Genomic DNA, 24,624 nt, shown 5'->3' on the forward strand with positions numbered 1-24,624 from the left:
CCATATTTAGAATCAGGTGTTCAAATTAAGTCATTTCAGATTTCTATGGCAAGTTACAAATTCAGTGATTAATAACCCAATGAAGTAATAACAGCAAAGGCTTTCTGGTTCTAGTCTTAGCATCTGTTAACTTATTGAACTCTCACAAGACATATGCAATGATCTCTGTTCTATAGATGAAGAAACTGAGGCAGAGAGGAGATAAGGAAGGTTCCCAGAGTTAGACCCTCCTTGTCTCCTCTCTGCCTCAGCTTCCTCATCTATAGAACAGAGTTTGGAGAATCCCCTGGACAGAGGAGCCCTGGACAGAGGAGCCTGACGGGCTACAGTCTGCAATGGGAGTTGCCAAGAGTCAGACATGACTGAAGTGACTTAGTGCGCATGCACACACACACACACGCACACACACACACATGCGCACACACACACACACCAGTTAAACAGCTGTTGCAAAGAGTCAGACATGACTGAAGTGACTTAGCATGCATACGCACACACACACCAGAGTTAAACAGCTAATAAGAAAACAGAGTCAGACATGACTGAAGTGACTTAGCACGCATGCACACACACACACAGACACACACACGCACACACACACACCAGAGTTAAACAGCTGTTGCAGAGTCAGACATGACTGAAGTGACTTAGCGTGCAGGCACACACACACACACACACGCACACACACACACACACCAGAGTTAAACAGCTAATAAGAAAAGTCAGACATGACTGAAGTGACTTAGCGCACGTGCACACACACACACACACGCACACACACACACACACACACCAGAGTTAAACAGCTAATAAGAAAACAAAGAGTCAGACAAGACTGAAGTGACTTAGCGCGCATGCACACACACACACACACACACACCAGAGTTAAACAGCTAATAAGAAAGAGACCTAGGATTTGAACACAAGCAGCCTGGTTACCGGAACTCTGCTCCTAACTTTACATTAGTTGCTGCTAAAATAGATGTTTACTTTTACTTTCAATTGGAGGTTCGTATTTGCAGGACAGAAACAGAGACACAGAAGTAGAGAACGAACATATGGATACCAAGGAGGAAAGGAAGGTGGGATGAATCAGGAGACTGCAATTGACAGACACGTACTATTGATACTATGTATAAGATAGATGACTAATGGAAACTTACTATATGGCTCTGGGGACTCTACTCAATGCTCTGTGGTGACCTAAATGGGAAGGAAATTCAAAAAGAAGGGATATATGTATACATAAAGCTTACTCACTTTGCTGTACAACAGAAACTAACACAACATTGTAAAGCAACTATATTCCAATAAAAACTAGAAAGATAATAAATCCACTTATCAAAAAAAAAAAAAAGGAAAATTTCTGTCCTCATTAGGCTAAGAGCAGGTGAAGAGAATTGCCTTTTATCTGTTTTCTCTCCTTGCACCTAGGCTGGGTGTGCAATTAGAGGGTCATAGGTCAACCCATCCCCAAATTTTTCATGCTGGAAAGGCTTTTATACACTGACTTTCCATCTGGTAATAGGACCTCTGTGCCTAAAGTCCATGACACTTGGTTGGATAAAATAAATATCTCAAGAGCAGTCTGCATCTGCAGGTGTGCAATGGAAAAGTGAGGCAAGAATGAGTACAGTTCCACATGAAAACCCTCACGTCTCAATAGTCTTTACAGAATTGGAGCACTTCATACACTTCTCAAGAATAAAAAAGGGAAACTCCAAGATAACAATTCTCAAAGTCTTTCCCACTATGAATTGTCTCTACTATTTTGGAATGCTTTCCCTCATAGACTTCATTTTTTGAAAGCTCATTGTCAATCAAGTGGGTCACGATTAAGTAATACAGGATTTCCCACAAAGTCTTATATAATAGTCAATTAGAAATTGAGTAAAAAGAGATAACTAGATACTGCACCAAGCTGGTAAAACTCGGCTGACAAGCTAGAAATTCAGTGTTTCTATTAGTCATGAGAACGAATCTGGGTAAAGGCATGGTCCCTGTAATGTGCTCTTAGGCTACTTCCTGTATGTTTGCTTTCTTTCCTTTTCTTTGAATTACAGGAAGTACCCACCACTTAGCATCAGTTCTGCTGGGCAGTTTGCTTGCTTCATGTCTGATGTTTTCACTAAAATACAGATCAGGCAGGTATGACTCATTTCACTGATGAGAACACCAGGTTCCAGAGAAGCTAAGAAATGTACTCCAAGTTAACATGGAGCTGTGCCAGAGTCCACACGGGCCGTGTCTGCCTGACCTAAGTCCTGCTGCTTTATCCATTATAATAGCTGGTATCTTTTGGGGAACCTATGGTATGTGAATTCTAACTCAAAATAAATGGAAGGAAGGACAGAGGAAAGGAAGGAAGAGAAGGAAGATTCACTGAGATCCAGACTTCATCATAGGCCAGGCATCAGACTTTAAAAATTTTTCTTTCAGTAATTTGAATGTGTAGCTGGTTGAGGCAGCAAGTGGTCAAAACAGTTCCAATGTTGCCAGCTCAGATCTCAGGCAGCAAGGAACCATCACAGGGCTCATTATAGTGTAGAACTTGCTTCCCTGGAAGATGTTCTGACCACTGACACATCAATTTCCTAAGGAAATAAAATATAAGTACTAAGATCTAGGTGCCAAGATGTTGGTTCACTATAGCACCATTTACAGAAATCCAAAGTAATCCAAACGCCCAATTAGAAACTAAAAAATAAAGGATGTCATATGATAGACTACTATGTATCTTCCCCCAAAATGTAAGTTATTTAAAGAAAAGGAAAATTAAGAAGTTTACTTGAAAACTATTATGCCTGGGAAACCCCAGTTAAACCATTAGATTATACCATCACATGAATCAAAATCAACAAACACTAAAAACTGCATTAAGATATCTTGCTTCAACCACTGTTATGTACCTCCCTACCTCTTACAGGTTACACTTCCACTTCCTCTGCATCATTCTAGCTTTTATTTATTTAGCAAATTCAAATGAACATACAAATAGTAAATAAATAAAACACAAATATATATGCATGAATACATACTCTAATTTCCTGCTTCATACACAAAGGTAGTAAACAATACACATTATTCTGCACTTCTTTGCGCTTACACAGCATAGGGTTCTTTTATGTCAGTCTCTAGGGATACATAGAAAGCTGTGTGATATTTCACTGGTGAATACACAATACTTTACAAAATTCCCCCATGATACATTATTGGCTTTTTTCCACTCTTTAGCTATTACAAAAAATGTTGAAATTGTAAGTGTTTTGTGTTACTTTGACTATGTGTATTGGGTCATTTTCACAGCAATGGCCAACTTGCCCATGATGGTTGCTCAGTTGTGTCCAACTCTTTGCGACCCCATGAACTGCAGCACCCCAGGCTTCTCTGCCCATCACTATATCCCTGAGCTTGCTCAAACTCATGTCCATTGAGTCAGTAATGCCATCCAACCATCTCATCCTCTGTCGCCCCCTTCACCTCTTGCCCTTAATCTTCCCCAGCATCAGGGTTTTTTCCACTGGGTCAGTTCTTTGCATCAGGTGGCCAAAGTATTGGAGTTTCAGCGTCAACATCAGTCCTTCCAATGAATATTCAGGGTTGATTTCCTTTAGGACTGCCTGTGATGGACATAGCACCAACCTGCACCTATACCACAGTGTAGGTTAATGCCAGGAGAGTGATGTCATAGGACAGGATTTTGCTGATTTGTCAGGTGGAAAATGGTATCTCATTTATCTCATTGTGGTTTTAATTTGCTTTTCTCTTTTTGTGAGTGAGGGTAAGCATCTCTTCATATATTTAAAGTCAATTCAGATTTCCTTTCCTCTGCAGTATTTATTCATGTCCTTTGATCACTTTTTCTATGGAGTAATAATAGTAACACATATTATAACAGTGCTCATTTATACAAGTGTCTATTTTTATAGGTACAGACAAAACAAAAAGTTCACTGCATGGTGCGTGGGTGAAAAAAATAAGTGATTCGAAGAAATCCTTTTTGTGTATCAGAAAAAACATTGTCTCCTTTAAAATTGAGGTGTTTTTTTGTTTGTTTGCTTACAATTTGCTTCAGCTTACGTGAAACCAGTTCTTTTGAAAACCAAATAGAAGTTCAGATCTGGAAACAAAAGAAGAGCAACCAGATATAAGAAAGAAGAAATCTAATTTAGTCTTCTTGGTTCTGAAGAATGTGATCAGGCATCTTTAGCCCAAATATCTGGCCCTCCTCTTAGCAATCTGAAACTATTTCTGCATTGGGAGAGCATAGAAGGCAAGATGGAAAAACAGCAAATCACGGAAAGTTTTGTGCAGCTGATTTCCCTGCCGGGGCCGAGGGCAACGCTAGGTAATTTCCAACCTCTCAGCAACTTCCTGCCTCTCTCACCCTGGGCAGCCCTGGCCTGGGAGGTGCAGAGAAGGGAGGGCAGTGGGGGTGGGGAGACCGCCTGAGTGGCAGCAGGAGGGTGCTGGTGTGGTTGGTGGGGTTTCACCCTCTCAGGTTTCAATTTTGTTCACCTGCTCTGTCAAGTGTGGTTGATTCGTGGAAAAAGCTCAAAGTTAAACTGGCCTTGACTGGCTGGATCTCTGCAAAGTGTAGCTAGGGTGTCACAAAAAATTGAGAACAGTTAAACCACAACCAACTTTGCTCACTTTCAAAGGGTCATAGCTAATGTAATAAAAGGTCCTTCTGCACAGTCTTGCAGTTGTTATCACACATACTCTGGGCTGGGGGTTCAGGTTCCCCACTTTTATAGACAGAGTTCATCCAATGAGCTCCTCTGTGAGTTGGGAACCTTATGCTCAGATGTCCAAATGCTGCACCTCAAGACCCTGAAGAAAAGGGCAGACAGGACTCCTTGGAACACAGGACTCCTTCCCCCAACCACCTGTGCTCGTCCATGATCTGTGAGGCTGATATGTCTTGGTTTTATTTTCTCAGTGTAGACCAGGTAACATGAGACCCGATCCCCGAACCCAATGACATAGAAAGACTGCAGATGTGTGCAACAGGGATGTGCTTTCTTCCTCTTGAGAAACGAGATACAGAAGGCCCTGGGGTCACCTAGCTGTGCAATTGAGTATCATATATACTAGTCACCCAAGCCCCCTAAAGGGACAAAATGACTTCAGAGTCAATCTGAGCAAGGCTTTCCAGATGGTAAATCAGATGACAGTGTGAAAGGTGAATAGCAGAGGGCTGCTCAGCAACATGAGCACGAAGAGCAGGTGGCCCCCCTCCCCAACCAGCAGGTCCAGAGCAGGGGTCCAGGCCCTGCACTCCGTCCATCCAGCCCGAGAGAGAAGCAGGGCTCTATGGCTGAGGTCGAGGCTTCAACTGTCACAGTCTGAACTTGCAGCACAATCAGGTCACATCCTTCCTTCCTCTTGTCTTTTCTCTGAGAGCCAACATCTGGGGTCCCTGCCCTCCCAGGAGGACTGGCCACGTCCTACTAGTCCAGCCTGAGTGTAGGGGGAGAGCTCCTTCCTAGGTTAAAGTCACACACTGATGTCCGGCTCAGGCCCTGTGTGGTCGTGGTGTAGACGCGGGTCCACTCCTGGGACAGGGCGTTCTCACTGTGATGACACCATTGAAGTCTGGAGGTTTTAGTCCACAGCCTGGCCCTGGAGCTCCGCCTTTCTCCACATAAGGTGCTCCTTCTGGTGAGGCCCCAGGCTCCCAGGGAGCTCCAGCTGCACTTCTGTTCTTAAATGACATAATGAATAATGACAGGGAACTGACAGACATGCTGCTTCCCATGAAGCACTGAGTTGAATATTTCTTTTTAACAAAAACAGCTCACAATAGAATTGAGTTCATTTTGATTCAAGCTAATTAAACACAAGGGGAAATAATTTCATAGAAAGGGTTTAAAGAAGGGTATTCAGACTATTTTAGATCATACTTCTAAGAGAAAGAGCCTACCTCTGGTGACCTTCTATATATGTATTCACAATCCCTCAGGTTCCCCTTTTGTAATTTTAACACTTTAGGCCAAATACATAATGCAAACAGGAAAAATAAAACTAACCATTTTGATATGTTGGAGTTTATTACCTTTTAAAATTGTACAAATAGCGCATGTGCATGAGTTAAAAAACATAAGGGAAATGTAGGGAGTTAAAAAAAAATACAAAAGAAATTAAAAACATGAGAAAAAAATTCCATTCTGCAAATCAAAATAAAAAGATATTTTGCATACTAAAAGAGTGTTATTCCAATATATTAAGAAGTCTCTTTGATTAGGAACACAGCACAAGACTTTCTGCAACTATTCATTGACAGGTCAGATCCAGTCTCACTGAATATAGGGTGGACCATGACATTATCTTTCCAGCCACAGGCAGGCGACATAAATGGGTCTGGGTGTGGTACCATGTCTGTGAGGTATTACAATAAATAAATTCTTTACTAGCCGCTCAATAATGTCAGCAGTGGATGTCACCATTTCAACCTTCAATAGGGAGACCCCATCTCCAGTTCCTTTTTCTTTCTGGTGACTTTCAATGAAGGTTTTTCACACTTAGAAGAAGAGAAAACACAACAATGTTTGAGATGCAATGTAAAAAGGCAAAAGGCTACACTTGAAAACCATGGGTGGGGCAACACAAGAACTTAAAGCCTTTCAGAAAAGCATCTACTATTCACATGCCCACGATTCTGCCTTATGTCTGAACACTGTTGTAGGAAAAGGGCCCGAAGCACAGTGGATACCACTGATGCAGGGCCTCCAATACCAGGACTCCGGCTGCCTCTGCTGGCCTATCTGACTCTGTGCCAACTGCCCACCTTCTATGAATCAGTGCACTACTTTTTCCTGCTTTAAAATTTTATTTCATTATTTTTCATTGAGATATAATTGATAAATAACACTTTATTAGTTTAAGTTATATCACATAATGACTCTATATTTGTATATATTTTGAAATGGTCACCACAATAAGTCTACATAAGTTAACATCCTTCACTATACATAGTTACAGATTATTTTTTCTTATCAGATGAAGTTTTAAGATCTACTCTTTCCCTTCTGGGGTTAAATAATTAAGCAGAGTTACGGCTTTTGCAATTGACTGTTTGTTTGCTCATATTTGTGAGGCTGAAATGTTTCCTTTGATGATTTGAAGGGACTGAACACTGTGCCCTGACCTGGAGGCACAGGGAGCCCGACTGCCGTGACTGGACCACACCTGTCATCTCAGAAGCTCCAACACACTCCAGAGACGACCCACCTGTGCGGACCAGAGTGGATGCTGGTACAGACGGGGCGCCTGAGTCCTGGCTCTGCCCCTGCCAGCTGTGGGACCCTGGACCTGTCACTCCCCCTCAGTCTTCCCTGCCAGTGGAGACAAGGACAGTACCACCTCCCGCGACTGCTGCCCTTGCTGCCCTCAGAAGTCAGGGTTTGTCATTAAATCAGGTCTGACATGGAGACATTCTGGCTCCAAGAAACAAAAATGAACTAAGTCATCCTTCTTCAGAAATGTGGGACTCTGACGTAGTTTTCATCCTCCACCAATTTATACCTAAAAATTGTTAAGAGATTTTACATAATAAAATGTGCCTGACAAATTCACATAATTAGGAGAAATATAACTATAATCACTCTCATATTTTCTGAATTTAACTTTGAATCTACTTGAAGGAAGGCTCCATATTTAACTACATCACTATTATAGTTTCATTTTCAAAGACTTACTTTAACAAGTCTTACTCATAGTTCTAAAAGTGGTTTTTCACTGTCCTGCTTTTCTTCAGCTTCATTTTCAGATCCTAGATGGTAGAGAAGGGGAAGGAGAAAAAGTACCACATTCAATAACAGTAACAAATGATTTCTTTAACATTATAATATACATGCATAAAATTTTAAATGAGGGCTATATGTGTTTAATCCACAAGAGATTTAAGTTAATGAAACTGTAAAATACTTTTACATTATATCTTATAGAAGGAAACCCTTTAAATATCATTCACACTAATCTGTCCAATGGATTTCATGTATGTTCTTCTAAAAATATTCATATAGACCAAGAACTATTATCCACTGATCCTCCTTGTCTGCTTCTTTGCTGAAAAGCTTACCTGGTTTTCAAGTGAAAATCTCTTTGGTATAAATAATTTAACATACGTATTTGAAAAATGGCTGTATTCAGTGAGTGAGAGAGGGAGTCTAAAGTATGGGGGAAGCTGATAGTCACCACTGTGTGCTGTTTCAGCAACCATAGTTACAACCATTCTGAGTCAACGTTGCATGAGCCTTCTATTATTCTATTCTTTTAAGAACATACTTTATTTTTCAATTCTCATTTTTATTCATTTTTTGGCCACAACATGCAGGATGTGGGCTCTTAGTTCCCTGACCAGGGACCGAATCCATGCCCTCTACATTGGAAGCATGGAGTCTTTACCGCTGGATCACCAGGCGAGCCTCTACCTTCTACTATTCTTGAATTTGACCCAGTCATTTTTCTGGGATGATATCCTTAGGATATATTCTTGAGGAAATAACACTTTTTTCCATTATGAGATTTTCACTCTAAAAATGAGAAGAAAAATCTAATGTCTGAGTACAGAAAATTATTATATTAGTATATTTCATGGAAATATAATTCTATAGTACATAACAACACAGGAAATGTATATGCAATAAAAGTAAAAGCAAATATATAACAAGAAATATAGTATAAGATCATATTTGATAAAAACTTATAACTTTATATACTAGCATGAATCAGTAAGACTAGGGAAAAAAAAGACCAGGTGACTTATGTACATTTCGGATATTCCAAAATTTCTACAATAAACTTAAAGTGACTTTACAACTTTTTAAAAAGGGTATAAATAATATAGACAGTATAGCCAACACACATTATGTAAATTACAAACACAAAAGTAGAAAGAAACAAACTGTCAATACTAATGTTGCTCAATAGTTTGAAGGACAGTTATCTTCTACTTTTGTTCTTTTCACATTTTTATAGCAATTACACATTCCTCTCATACTTAGGGAAGGGAAGTAAAGACGGTGGTGAGGAGACCAAGGGGACAGGTTAGGATGTTACCTACTCACCTACAAGAGCAGCCTGCTTCACTGCCACTTTACTCTTATCGCATAATACAGTTCAAAAAGGACACTTTCACCAGGAGGGAAATTGGGGGCAGGATAAACGGGGAGAGTGGGACTGACACAGACGCAATACGATATACAAAATAGATAACTTATAAGGACCTATTGTATAGCACACAGAACTCCACTCAATACTCTATAATGACCTATAAAGGAAAACAATCTTTAAAAGAGTGGATATTACATATGTGTATAATTGATGCATTTTGCTATGCAACTGAAACTAACACCACACTGTAAATCAACTATATTCCAATAATTTTATTTCTTTTTAAAAAGGGGCACTTTTTGGAGAACGTCTGCCTGGATTATGGCCAAGAACAAATCTGGCACAGAAGAATGAACCCCCGAAGAAGCTTAAGAAAAGTCTGTGTCCCACACCTAAACCTCACAAATGTCATGTCGTTCAGATTAGGTTTGTGGTAAAGCAAATACATAAAGATACAGTGGCAGGAAGGCTTCACTTCCCAGCTTATTACACTGCCGGAAATCTTAGGGACTCCAGGGTAGTTTAACTGCCATCTCACTTGCAAGGAGTCTAAGGAAGGTGGTCACATGGAGTCTTCCTGTTACCAGGCTCACTTTCCACCTGTGAGGGTAACGGCATTCAAGCCACAATAAACTGACATGCTTTAGAACTACTGGGAAGTCCTAAATAAAGTCAAATTTTTAAAACACAATAATACATATACTTTCCCTAATCTCAAAGTGAAAGCTACTACGGTGTTCTGGCTATTGTCAAAGAACAAGTTCAACCAGTCTTTTCCGAAAAGTGACTATAGAAACTAATGAAGCTAACGGCAAATTCAGTGCTAGGGAGGCAACCTAAGGCTTGAAACTTTGTGAGAAGTGCTTGAAAAACTGCAGAACTGAGAGAACAATATTGTTCCTCCACCTCCCATCACTCAGCTTCATGGTATGAAGAAGGTTCTTCCGAGTACGGCAGGCTGTGAGGACTGGCAGCAGATTTACACAGTTGAAGGAGCTCCTTTCATTTGAGGTGAGGAGTAATGCAATGGTGCAACTGGTGTGTGAACATAAAGCCCAGAGTCTCTGCTGGTTTGAGGTGATGGTCAAGGCTGCAGCGAGCATATGCTTGCCTGAAACTATGTGCAAACTCAACGGAAACCCAAGAGAATCCATGCTAGACCAGGCGACTTTGAGGCTGTAAACATGTGTAGAGGAGATGCAAAAATATTCAGCAAAAAGCACAAGCGGAAGAAGACTCGAAAAGACCTGAAATTCAAATGCGCTATCCAATACATACAAATGGCCATCTGGCCGAGGATACAAGTCTTGACCAAGGTGATAGATCACAAAACCTGTCCAACCACTGGTTAGCACTACACTCTATGGACACAAGGATAACTCCTAAGAACTCAGGCTTAAAAATGAAAGAACTAACAACAACTGAGAAGACACATCTGCAGCCACACCACAGGGGACATAATTTCACAGGCAGCCCCCACCAGCGTGGATGGTATCAAATTAAATTTTCAGTGCCTCCATCTAGACTTGTTTAGCACAGATGACAGGATGCAACTGAGTTATTCTTTGAGTCAACCATTCAGTGATTCAGGATGTGATAAATTACCTTTTATCCAACATCACAACTGGTTCATTTAAATTATCTGAGCACATAAGAACTTCAACCCGACCATCTGAGAGAGAAGTGGGCTTCCTCATTCTTTCAACTTAACACACAGGCAAACAGGATACAGCTAAAGCAGCAAGGAAATCTGCAAACAAACCACCTTATATCCTTTAAAATACATCCACTAAAATGTGCTAATTTTCCAAGGCTCTGTGACTCTAAAATTCAAGCCATTCCTTTACAAGCAAAAATGCTAACATTTAAATTTCTGGTGTTTCCAATTTCTTTCTTCCTCTCTTTATTCATTCCTTCAAAAGTTCTAAGTTTACTATGTACCAGGTACTCAACTTGGTACTAGAGAAAGACAGACAACAGGCAAGGCAGGCCCCAGCTGTCCTCTTAACGACTAGGGGCCAATCAGCAGGGTATTAGGATAAAAAGCTTATAACTTCTGCTGCTGAAAACCATTTAATATTTGTCCACTGACCTAACAAGAAAGTTTTAGAGTAAAATCTTTTCTGGGCACATTAATTCCAAGAATAGTTTTTAATCTTAATTCTTTCCTAAATTGAACACAGACAATGAAAATATACAGTAAAGTAAGTCACCTTGAACACTCCTCTGCCCACTACTATCTGGTCTTTGTCTTAAACAATGCAGCCACCCAGTGGAATGCTTACAGTGTTGCTTTTAGCTTCATAATTCTATGACGTTGGTAATGCTTTCAACTGCCACTAGGGGGTGGTAAAAGTCAAAGGAGGAAGCCCATGGCTTGCTTGATGGAAAATGCCTGAGGAGGTATTCCTCACATTATTATCCTGCTGTTCTGAACTTCTGATTTAAAAAAAAAAAGTACACATAGGTGCTGAGAAATTCTATTAGTCTCAGGAAAAAGGTACACAAAATCATGAACTATAATGTAAACTTCAAAAAAAAAAATGAGTCCTCTGACGTACAAAAATCTCAAGGAAATCATCCTTATAATGAGGTAATGAAAAGTTTAATACTCATCCTAGCGTCTGTTGACTGAGAAATAGCTTTTCTGCTCAATCATATCTTTATTTCATCTGACTCTAAAATTTTGTTGTTGTTGTTTTTTAAGATTTACTTATTTATTTGACTTTTTAGCTGGGCGGGGTCTTTGTTGCTACCTGCAGGCTTTACTGTTTGTTGTGGTGCATGGGCTTCTCATCGCAGCGACTTCTCTTGATGCAGAGCACAGGCTCTAGGTCACGGGCTTCAGTAGTTGCAATGCATGGGCTCAGTAGCTGCAGCTCCCGGGCTTTACAGCTCAGGCTCAGCAGTGGCACATGGGCTTAGTTGCTGTGGCATGTTGGATCTTCCTGGACCAGGGACCAAACCAGTGTCCGTTGCATTGAAAGGAAGATTCTTAATCACTGCACCACAAGGGAAGCCCTATGATTTTCTTTTATATTGCTTTTAAATTCAACACCAATAGTCCAGAATATCAAGTTACTTCAAGTTCCCCTGACTCCCTATGTCACAATGGGATGTCTTTGATCTTCACATGGCTCTTTTTGCCTGGAGTTTGTTTTACTCTATTGTGTGTGTGTGTGTGCGTGTGTGTGTGTGTGTGTGTGTGTGTGTGTGTGTATGTGTAAAATATTTACTATGTGTAGTGTGAGAATAAAATAATGTAGTCTGTAACTCAAGTTTATAACCTAATAACAGAAATAGGTCAAGTCACTGCCAAAATCAGTGCAGTCAACACAGAATGACAGTGCTGTGGAAGGGATCTTACGAACATGAAGCAAAAGATGCCCTACCTACGACTGATGGGAGTCAGGGGGCATGGTAGGGTGGGGTTAGGAAGGCTTCTCAACATCTGAGTGGACACTGGGACCACAGAGGTATGTCAAGGGTAGAACAAGCAAGATGCACAATGGCCTGGGGGCTCCGGTGTATTTTCAGAAATCTAAGAATGGCACACAGGAGCATAATGAGAGGAGAGTTTGGACCATGGTAGGTGGACATACAGGTGCTTCCTGCCAGGCTTAGGATCCAATCACTTTCTTAATCTTTTGTGTCACTGAAGGCTTTTAGGCAAGGGAATAATAACATGGTCAATTTTGCTAATATTTAAAAATATATAAAATTTGCATTTATTAGCTGTGATCATAGATGCTAGCCCTGGAGCTGGGGCTCAAGTCCAAGCTCCACCCTCTTACTCTTTGCGTAATATTGGATGAACTATCTCACCTCTCTGGGCCTCAACTTGCTGATCTCTAAAACAGGGATAATGAGACTTTAACCTCCTTAGAGAGGTTATGAGGAACCCTTAGAACAATGCAGTCATTCTATCTAACATGGTATTATGGTGGCTGGTTGGGAGAAGGCAACTGAGGAGGAGGCTGCTGCAGAAACAGAAGTGATGACAATTTAAATGAAATCAAGGAGGTAGCAACAAAGAGGTTCAAAATGGCATTGTGAACTATGGGCCATAGGAAAGGGGCGGAGTCCCCAGTGAGGCTCTGGTTTCTGACATGGGCAAAGGGGTGGGTGGTGCTCTCAGACATGGGGGATTCTGGAGGAAGGTCAATCAGGGGGTGACAGATAACAGAGCATCAAGACTCTCCCCTGTTCACATATCAGTGTGTAAGGCCCTCTATCATGTTTATTTTTGCATCTCTGCATCTCATCATGAGTTGCACATCAAGACCACATCTTATTTATATTCACATCCTAAATGTCTGGTATGTTAAATGTTTGCTAAGCGTATTGAGAAGTACACGGGGTTAGGTGAGGGGGGGAAGCTTTTGAATGATAGACAAAAACATAAATGATAAATCAAATTTTCTACCTGCTTCAGATTCAGGAGGAGAATAAAACTGACCATCAGAAAGACCCCCAGGAATCAGCGCCGCCCTCTCCGAGGCATCTTGAACTATCAAGAGTCCTGGAAGAGAAGAAATTCAGATGCTGGGAATGATGCCACTGTTCTGGTAGCTTTGTAGCCAGGTTAAACAAAATAAAAGTGTTATTATTACACTTTTAAAACTCTTAGTAGGATAGGGTACTTTGAAAAATCTTTCAACCAAAAACTAAGTGTTAATAGAATCTTCCCATCTGGAAATACCTACTTCCCTATAGAAATCAACAACATCAAAACCAAAGCACAAAGCCAAACAGAAAAAAGAACTCATGAGCTTGTACAAATGGCCTCCAGTCTACATCTGGTTAGAGAAATGCCAACATAAAAGCAAAAAAAACACTAGCAGAGAGGCTGTCGACAATGCATTCTTCTGGCTAAAGCTGAGTTACACCGAGATAGAGCTGGAGGAAGCACCAGGCCAAACAGCAGGTGCTAGATGTGCATGTAATATTGGTTACAGTGAAAATAAATGCTATTTTCAATGTTTTCACTAATTATGTGTTTTGCTTTATTAGTGACTTTAGTTTAATCACACAGGCATGCAAGCCTCAGTCACATGAACAGTTGACATACTTTCACTAAAGTTCAGTTTGATGTTTATATACAACTTAAACAATTTTTATTTTTTTTACTTTTGGCCAGGCCTGGAAGCACGAGGGATCTTAGTTCCCTAAGCAGGGTCTGAACCCACACCCCCTGTAGTGGAAGCCCAGAGTCCTAACCACTGAATTACCATGGAATTCCTCTTTTTAACAAGTGGCTTCATTTAGCTTTACTTGTCCCTTTTCCATAATACAGTTTCATAAAAGAAGAGAGGGCACAGGATAGAAGATGGATCTTAGTCTGATTAATGTGTTTTAAAATCTCTTCTTGAATGATAATTCTTTTCTCATCGATTTCATCTTTGTATATGAACTTTTGAAAAATAAAACCACTTACAAGGTTATTTTTCCTTCTACTATATCTTGAGGTTATAATCATGTTTAACTTTCTGTAAGACATAAGAAAAAATTTTTTTTGCCTATTAGGTGGGGCAAATCCAGCCAGATGACTGAGAGAACATAAAAACAGCAAGTTTTACAACTGTCTGAGTCTCTGCTTTGAACTTTGATTATATGTGTCTAAGGGGACAGGTGGAATGTGTGTGCTTCCACTAAGGCCATTATGCAGAGAAGAATCCCAGTCTAAAGTTCAATCATCTGGATTTCCAGTGAACATGCTATGATGCTCAAAGCCACACAAGGAGATGATAACAACTTTAACAGGATTCATGACCACACAATGCCAGCTCTCACCCTCTACTCAGAGGAGGATGGAAAGCCTGAGATGGGTGAACATCTCTCTGGCTGGCTAACTTCCTCTTCTCCTTTCCATCTCCACCAGCAACCCATCAACAGTCCCCCTGCAGGCACTCAGTTATTCACATGGCAGCCCAAAGGTACCACCTGTGGGATGGACAGTGATAGGGGACTCTGGAGAATCAAAAACTTCTATGTAGAACTGCTACCCTGGCACCAAATGCTCCTTTTCTCAACAGGGAGAAAAGGTCAACCTGTCTGAGGGGAAGGAGGCGTTGGCTACTGTTGTTGCTGCTGGAATGTCTTTTTCACCAGTATTCACACTTCCTTCCAGGGAAGTCTGCCCTAACAGCTGGAGCGAGGGGCCACATCCTGTCCCTGTCCCTTCATCCAACTCTTCCAGCAATGTCTCCTGCAGCCTGCAGAGCGGAGACTCCAGATCTGCCTAACTCCACCCACAGCTCCATGCAAAGCCAGATCTCAGAACCCTCCTACACTTTTGGTGGGAATGTAAATTGTCCCAGCCACGATGACAAACAGTATGGAGTATAAAAAACTAAAAATAAAGCTACCATGTGATCCAGCAATCCCACTCCTGGGCATATATCTGGAGAACACCATAGTTCAAAAAGATACATGCACCCTGATGTTCACTGCAGCACTATTTACAATAGCCAGGACATAGAAGCAACCTAGATGTCCACTGACAGATAAATGGATAAAGAAGAATGGTACATATATACAATGAAATATTACTCAGCCTTAAAAGAAGTATGAAATAATGCCATTTGCTGCAACGTGGCTGGACCTAGGGATCATCATACTAAGTAAAACAGGTCAGACCAAGATAAATATGATAATTACTTATACATGGAATCTAAAAATCGATACAAATGAACTCATTAACAAAACAGAAAGGGACTCATAGGCTTAGAAAACAAATTTATGGTTACCAAAAGGGAAAGGTGGGAGAGGAAGGGATGAACTAGGAGGTAATCCCAATTACATATATACACTAATATATATGAGATAAATCGTCAACAAGGACCTACTGTATAGCATAGGGAACTCTATTCAATACTCTGTAATATCCTGCATGGGAAAAGAATCTGGAAAGAAATAAATGTATGTATATGAACAGCTAAATCACTTTGTTATACATGTGAAACTAATAAACACTGTAAATCAACTATATGCCAATATAAAATAAAAATTAAAAAACTAAAAAAAACAAAGCCAGAACTCTGCAGCCCCTCCCCCAACCTGGCTAGTCTCAGGAGGTAAACTCGGAGAGAAACTTACTGTTTTCTTCTTCTGCCTCTTGAGGTAACACTTTGAAGTCCAGGAACCATGTCTCGATCCAGGCAAGGATGAAGGAAATGATGGGCAGCACATAGCCAAAAGCCCCTTGTGAGAAAAGCTGGAACAGACATGACCAGGAGAGAGAGACAGTTACCATGAGCTCATTCTAGAGAACAAGACATCAGCACAGACAGTTATGGCACAAAAAAGTGGAAAGCCATACCTTTGAGAGGATCACTTTTGCTAATAAAAAGGCACTGGTCACTGCTGTTGTCAACTGAAAGACACATAATCCAGCAACATTCAAATCAGATATGTGGCACTGTAAAGGCATCTCTCTCATGCAGGAGAACCATCCGAGTCAGGATCAGGTAATGCTTGAAAAGGCCCTGGCGCACCTGGCTTCCTCCCATGTCACTCTTCCTCTGTCCGCTAAACCAGATGGGGGCAAAGAGGGCTTCCTCATGGCACGGATGCCCTGCGTGGCAGCTTGAGGTTTCCCTTCACCCACAGGCTGCTATGTTGGGAAACTCAATTCTGTCCACTGGAGGGTACAACATGTAAAGATGTCTCTGCGTAGAAGGGACCAGTGAAAGTGAGGCAGGGCTCCCCCAGGGCTCAGGAAGCCCAGAGATTATTCCCACAGGACCTGGGCCTTGTGTCTTCATCCTCTAACTAATATATGCAGCAATAAGAAACCTAACCAAAGTGAATGCCAACAGGAGTCTTGACTGACAAAATGGAGGTCAAGAAATACCAGGTGTCATACTTGGTCACTATTAATAAAGTTGCAGAGTCAGTTTTGTTAGCAAAACACAACACACAGACACACACACACACATGCACATATACATGTTAATACATACACACACAGATACCCCAGCATTGGGAGAGGAGGCATCTTACATTCTGATACTAATTAATTTTTCTGGCTGACACCAAGTACTTTTCAGGAACCAGCTGACTCCTTCCAGCTGCCTGGCCCCCTCTCTGTAAATGTTTTTAGAAACAAGAATCAGAAACAATAAAATGGATGTGCTTAAAGTGACCCTTTGATAATTTCAAGCTAGAGGTTGAAGAAGTTTTCTTAAAACTCACTGCACAGTCAACCACTTTCTAAAACAAACATTGAGACAGATTTTCTGAAAGATACCAGTACACATCATGGAAACTGAACAGAATGTCCCAAATTGGGATGGCTGGAAAAATGGGCAAGTGACAACCATCACAGCTGTTTGGGATCAGCAATAGCGTACATTCAGGAAAGGGAGCTGAGTCTGACTGAAACTGATGGCCTCATCCATGAAATGTGAGCCTGGGGTTCAATGGATGGTTTGACAGCAGCCCAGGGTTCTGTGGATGCTCAGAAGAGATGGTCCAGGCAGACAAGGCACATGGTGGATGCCCTCTTAGGACAGTGCACAACTCCATGCCCAGCTGGACAAGCCTGTGCCAGGCCCACACAGACCAAGGTTCCACACAGTTTAGTCCTGCCCAAGTCTTCCAGTCTGAGGAGCTTCCCCCATATACCTGCTTTGTTTAGAGCTCTCAACAAGGTGACTGTTCAGAGGTCCATGGAAATGGCGAAAATAATTCAGGCAGAATTGCTTATAATTCTTCTTTCAACCAATGAATATTTATTGAGAAGAGCTTGTGCCAAAGTTCTGGGCTGGATGCCAGGAAATGGAGGTGAGTAAAAAACGCCACTGCCTTCTAGAAATCTGAAGGCAGCAATAAAAGGGAACTTTTACCTCCAAGACTGGAGGGAGGCGGGTATCACAGGGAGGAAGGCAGGGATCAAAATCAGCAGAGACCAAATGGCGAAAAATCACCAAGAAGTTTTCAAGGGGAAATGGTCCAAACTTCTTTGAGACAGAGGGAATGAACTTATCTCTCATTTGCAAAATGAGGTAGAGGGTGGGCTGGTGCTTGGACCACAGTCACTGCTAGGCCCCCCTGGATTCCTCATTTGTCTCAGTTTCCATAGCAATAAAGATAGTTACTCATCACCTCTGGAGAGAAGCCCTGGAGAACAAAACCTACCGAGGTGTGAAGGACAGGGATTCAGGAGAAGCCAGGGGGATTCAACTCAGATGGAAACTATACATGCCCCCAGCTCAGCCCACTTGTGAGCAGGCCTTGGCCACCAGCACTGGAGGGGGGAACCACTCACCAGGCATACTCACCGCTATGGCCCACCAATGGCGCAGTCTGCACACTGCATATGCAAGTATTAACACTTTAAATCGAAAAACTGCCAAAAGCTATATTAAAAAAAAAAAAAGACAAGTTTTCAGGAATATACACAAAGGTATACATTAAGTTTTATGAAGAACCCACCAAAGTGTTTTCCTTATTCTGATTTAGTTGAAAACTGTCACAGACGGGTACTGGGCTATAGACCAGTTTGGGATCTCTGCTCTAGAATTTGTGCAATATCGCATAGACAGGGACTCCCAACAAAAGAATATATAGTGAGGTGTTTCTTTTACCTTTCTATTTGAGTCCACATAGATTTCTGATATCCTTTTAAGGTTGGAGAGAATGTTTTCAAAGTCAACTTTCCACTCCAAGCACCTTTCCACTCACTTTTGATACCGGATTGTTAGTGAAGTCCGCTGGAAAGCTTTGAGTTACTGGGGTGTTGCTAGAGTTCTGCAACCCCAGGAGCTACCCTCTGATTGTTCACCATGGTTTAGGGACTTTTGTGAAAGGTTTTATGTGCATCACTGTCCCACATAATCCCCCACCCCAGCAATTCCATGAGTCAGCAACTATTATGATGGATACAGAAACTGTCCAAGGCCACACAATCTTAGGACGAAGCCAAGATTGAACCCAGGTAGCCTGATTTCAAAGATCAGGCTCTTAGCCACTAGTCTAATTGTCTTAGTAATCCTCATTTACTAAGGAATAAACATAGAATAAAATTTTACCTATTTTACTTGAAAAATATGCTTATTCTGAGTAGTAAGAAGTCAGGTGGCTCTTGAGTAATGCCTCAGGGTAGGGGTCTGCCAACTGTTCCTTACTAATCAAAACTGGTGAAGGGCTGGAAGCTGACAACTTCATTGCTATCACTGACTGTATGACCTCACTCAAGACCCTTTCATGTAAATGAAGTTTGCAGCTATATTTGTTTCAATTTGCAGCTTTCACTAAAAATGGGTTTACCAGTAATGTGCTCACCATTTAGTTTCTTTATCCTACTCCTATCTCTGCATTCTGGACTTGGCAAAAGCATAAATCTTTATTCCTTTATCTCAAAGTCTCCCAGATCCCAGGGTTTCCTGGAGGCTGTGTCCATTTCCAAGGCCAGGCGTGACAGTCTTTCCAAGCTGAGCTAATAGGTCCCACCTAATTGTCCAATATCATTAACTCTCGAAGCAGAGTTCAGACAACCCTTGGCCAGAGATCTGGCCAGAGGATTAACTTGGCTTCCTAAGAATTCCTGGCTCAGACTACTGAAGACAAATTCATCAGAGGAAATAAAAGGAAAGAGAGAAGTCAATTTTGTTATTACATGTCAATAGATTTACAGAAAAAAATTATCAAGAGATTTAGGATCTAACATGCTCTGCCACAAATTCAGTGATGTGGGGTAGGTCAAGACACTGACCCATGAGACTCAATGTCTTCCTCTGGAAAAGCAGATTAAATTATATCAGTGGTTTTCCAAATACTCTGTGGTAGCCAAACGCTTTTTCAAAACAATCTTACTGGAACACTAACATACTGTACAGATGAAAATGGAATCTACTCAGATTGCAAGGGGATGATGATAAGGAACCTGGATCTCTATTTACTGGGAATCCCATCTCTTTCCTGCTACACACTTCAGCAGGGTAAGTCACAAAAACAAAACAAAGCCAGACTTTTTAGAGCATTTCAACAGCCACTAGAAAATATAACCATTAATATTCTCAATCAAAACTAATGATGATGGTAACAATGATTAGAGGTAAATCTCTGAGCTTCTGAAACATACCTTTCACTGGGCTAAGTGTTTTCTGGGTATTATTTTATTTTCAGAACTATGATGATTTCATTTCAAATACAAGCAAACTGAAGTTTAGACTTAATACATGCAAAGATATACAATTAGTGACTGTGTTGTGAATAAAACCCAGGTTTTGCTGACTGTAAGGGTCTTAATCATTGTGCACACAGCTTCTCAGGATAGTGAATAAAGTAGTTAAAGTGAATTGGGGGGAATTTTTAATGAATTTTAATTGCCTATACTGTGTAACACAATGCTGAGAGCTGACTTATTCACACTATCACCTGTAAAAAGATACCATGGAGATCTATCAAACCCATTCAAAGTCACAGTGCATCCTAGAAAGATACTACAAATATTCCTTTGACTAAAATGAACACCTCAACTACAGATAACTGCATCTATACAATTCTACAATTGACTAATGTTGCCCAAGATTGTCAATACATAAGTTTTCTCAAAAACTCCTATTATGGAAAAATGAAACAGAATTATTATTAAAAATACACTCAGAAATCTGCCACAAGACAGAAAAGGAATGGCATTTTCACTGTGCTATTATATAAACAGGTAAATTTCCCTTTTTAGCATCTGCTGATGGCTTCTATCTCAGCTACTTTTGAAAGAATAAAGGAAAATCTGAATGGCTTCTTCTGCTGTGCTCCCTTATTTCTCATTAATCTTTTCTTTCCTTGAAATGACCAGAGAGAGCAATGAATGGTTCAGGGGAAAGATAATGTTTAAAAGAGGAAAAAAGAATTGCATAGAAAGGTCTACTGAGAGGAAATCTGCCTTTTGCTTAGTCTCATCATGTCTGAAATATACAACAGAGAATACTTACAAATATATCAAAATAAGAAGAGTAATAGTCATACTGCACCACCTCTTTCTCTAACGTGTTCTCAATACCTCCATTCACCTGGGAAGGACAGGAAGAAATGAAAATGAGAGTGTTATGTGCGAAAATAAAACAGGAGAACATACAAGTAAGGTTTTACAAACACTTCTCTATCTTCTTCAGAAGACAGAGAACAACCACCAGAAATTTTAAAACATGTCAGAACCCTCATATTTCGAACAGAAAAATGGTGAAGGGCATTTCCCACTTCAATTCTGAATTCAACAAATAGATAATGGCAAACAATGCCCTGCTATAGCTTATATTTTGGCACACTAAAATGTTAAACATGATTTTTTTCTCTTATAAGAGAATGTCTTCAATCATACAAACATGTATTTTGATGGAAGACAATTTAACATTTATCCAGGGTTTCCCTCACTTTCTGATCACTCTTCACTATTTTAAGTCTTGGAAGGCCAAGTTGTCCCCTAATCGCTTAGCAAACATCCATGACAACAGTTATCATGACACAGAACAGAAATGTAAAAAATCTCCCTGGTTGTTCCTATTTGCTCCTAGCATTTTAAAATTCTGCACTCTTGAATAGATAAAAGAACGAAGGCTAAGCTAGACCTACAATCATATGTGACAAAGTTATAGTAGATGATGTAAAGTAAACCTATTATGATAAATTTTCTGTCCTCTCCCAATTCTGTCAAGATGAATTTTAAATGATCAAGTTTAAAATTCTGCATATCAAACTACAAAGAATACTACTTTTTTAAAAGTAGTATTCTTAAAAAAAAAAAATCAGAAAGGAACATATCTCTGACAGCTAAGAAAGGGCCCAAGCAGACCCTCTGTAACTGTGAGGACTCGTGAATTAGCTGATAATAGGGAACATAATGTACAATAGCAAATTCAAGTTTCCAATCTGTAGTACAGACACTGCTGGTCTTGACAAACCAGTGCAGTTGTCTGAGGACAAATTAGAGGACAATTAACCAGAGATCTGGGTAAAAGAAAAAAGGGGGAAAAGTCAATAAGGAATATCTTTGTACGATTTACTAGTGTGTGTGTGTGTGGAAGTTGCTCAGTCGTGTCTGATTCTTTGCAACCCCATGGACTGTAGCCCACCAGGCTCCTCTGTCCATAGGGATTCTCCAGGCAAGAATGCTGGAGTGGGTTGCCATGCTCTCCTCCAGGGGATCTTCCCAACCCAAGGATCAAACCCAGGTCTCCTGCATTGCAGGCGGATTCTTTACCATCTGAGCCACCAGTGAAGCCCAAGAATATTGGAGTGGTAGCCTATCCCTTCTCCAGCAGATCTTCTCAACCCAGGAATTGAACTGGGGTCTCCTGCACTGCAGGTGATTTCTTTACCAGCTGAGCTACCAGGGATTTACTACGATTTACTAATCGGTCGTATTAGAGTAAAAGTTGACACGAAGAAAGAATCCTTTTGGCTTAGATACCTTTTCAAGTACAGTTGACCCTTGAGCAACAGGGATTTGAATTGCATGGGTCCACTTACAGGTGGCTATTTTTCAACTCTAAATATTACAGTCCTACATAGTCCACAGTTGATTGAATCCACGGGTGTGGGGGAATCATGGATATGGAGGGCTGGCTATAGATTATACAATATATCTCCTCCCCTGCACTGTCCAAGGTCAACTGTACTTGTTATAAAAATGGAATATATAATGAACACTGTTTTGTTGAGGAGGCTTAGATTTCTGTGTAATTTGTGCAGAAGAGCTACAGACCTGACTATAAGCCTTTACCAATGAACAGAATTAAAACCCTGGGAGCAAGGAAAAATAACTGAAAACCAACCGTCTAGTTTCACTGCTGTGTCTCTCCAGACCAGGGAAACTTAATATCCAAAATATTCTAAAAAATGACTATTCCAAGTAGACTATGGGAAAGAGGCATTCTCTACCACACAGAAACCAACCCTCCTGGCTGAGAGAACAGGAATCAAAGCTGCTGATACAGTTCTGCAATAACAAGCCAGTAGAAAGAGGTTCTCCTCAGTATCCATAAACTTTAAAATAAACTGTCATTTCATGTTGCCTTTAGATAGAGAAAGGGCTTCCCCAGTGCCTCAGTGGTAAAGAATCCAACTGTCAATGCAGGAGACACAGGAGACATGGATCGGGAAGATCCCTTGGAGTAGCAACCCACTCCAGTATTCTTGCCTGGAATATTCCATGGACAGAGTCTGGTGGGCTACAGTCCATGGGGTCACAGAGTCAGACACAACTGAGCATGTGCACAAAAGAAGAACTTAAATAGAGTAAAATCTGTATCCCTAACCCCAACTGGAGAAGGAAATGACAACCCACTCCAGTATTCTTGCCTGGAAAATCCCATGGACGGAGGAGCCTGGTAGGCTACAGTCCATGGGGTCGCAAAGAGTCGGACACGACTGAGCAACTTCACTTCAACCCTAACTTACACTCAAATTTCCTTCAAAATCTTGGCCTCTAGTACAAGATGTCCCAAACAGATTCATCTTTAATTTTCCATGGACCCCCCCTTCCCAATCATGGTTCTGTCAGAACTGGTACTGTTATTCTAGATTCTGTCCTTAGAAATCCTAAGAGTCATCTTTGGATACTGGGGTGATAAAATCAGCTTATCAACAAATCATTATATTTCTTCCTTTAGTATGTCTCTCAAGTTAGCTGTTTCTTTTCTACTTCTACAACCTTCCGTGGAGTTCCTCCAAAAACTTCTGAGTTAACATTCTTACTATCAATCTGCCTGGAATTTAATATGCAAACCACTGCTACGAACTTGATCCATTCACCAAGTATTTGCTGAGCACCTAGTGAGTGCCAAGGACTATTCTACACACAGGAAATACTTCAGTAAACAAATGAGTATCTGTCTTTATGGAACTAACATTCTAGCAAGTGCAGACAGATGACACATAAGAAAATCAGAAAAAAAGGAAAAAAGAAAATCAGTGCTAAAAGGTCAGAAGCAGGACAGTGTGGCGGAATAACTGTTGACTCCTTTGTGATGGGTGGTCATGGAAATCTTCCCTTGGTGACTGATTTTAAATGAATTAAATCAGTTGAAATGACTGATACTAGCATAGTAAGACAAAATCTACATCAAGATGAAGGAAACGAACCAATTCATATAGAAGAATGGGTCTAAGACAGAAGAGAGCTTTGTTCCATTCTGTGAATAGAAGTCTGGCTGACCTAGGTGGGCCAGGAACCAAGGGTGGGAAAGGAAATTGGGGTTGGCTTCTTGGGGGCTTTGGATTTTAAGTGCTCTGATAGGTCAGTGAAAAGTTTTAAACAGAAAATGTTATCTGATTTATATTTCTACTTATTCTACTTTAAAAGTCACTCTGGCTTCTATCAGAATGGATTTGGGGAGGGCAGGAGTGGAATCCAGGACTTCCCTGGTGGCTCAAATGGTAAAGAATTTGCTTGCAAAGCAGGAGACCTGGGTTCGATCCCTGGGTTGGGAAGATCCCCTGGATAAGGGAATAGCTATCCACTCCAGTATTCTTGACTGGAGAATCCTATGGACAGAGGAGCTT

General features: G+C 40.8%; 1 protein-coding gene across 2 annotated transcripts in view; it reads right to left on the bottom strand.

Annotated features, from left to right (window-relative positions):
- STARD3NL (STARD3 N-terminal like) overlaps positions 3,902–24,624 on the bottom strand; it is a 59,848-nt gene continuing 39,125 nt past the window's right edge. For both annotated transcript variants that reach the window (XM_018047198.1, XM_018047199.1), the window contains exons 3-9: positions 21,057–21,134; positions 18,402–18,479; positions 16,439–16,492; positions 16,216–16,333; positions 13,544–13,639; positions 7,701–7,774; positions 3,902–6,523 (exon numbers count right to left, since the gene is read on the bottom strand). In XM_018047198.1, the coding sequence (XP_017902687.1) occupies positions 7,716–7,774; positions 13,544–13,639; positions 16,216–16,333; positions 16,439–16,492; positions 18,402–18,479; positions 21,057–21,134 (483 nt within the window). In that variant the 3' untranslated portion in view covers positions 3,902–6,523; positions 7,701–7,715. The remainder of the gene's footprint in view (positions 6,524–7,700; positions 7,775–13,543; positions 13,640–16,215; positions 16,334–16,438; positions 16,493–18,401; positions 18,480–21,056; positions 21,135–24,624) is intronic.

The sequence above is a fragment of the Capra hircus genome, chromosome 4, assembly GCF_001704415.2.
Source record: "Capra hircus breed San Clemente chromosome 4, ASM170441v1, whole genome shotgun sequence".
Lineage (NCBI taxonomy): Eukaryota > Metazoa > Chordata > Mammalia > Artiodactyla > Bovidae > Capra > Capra hircus.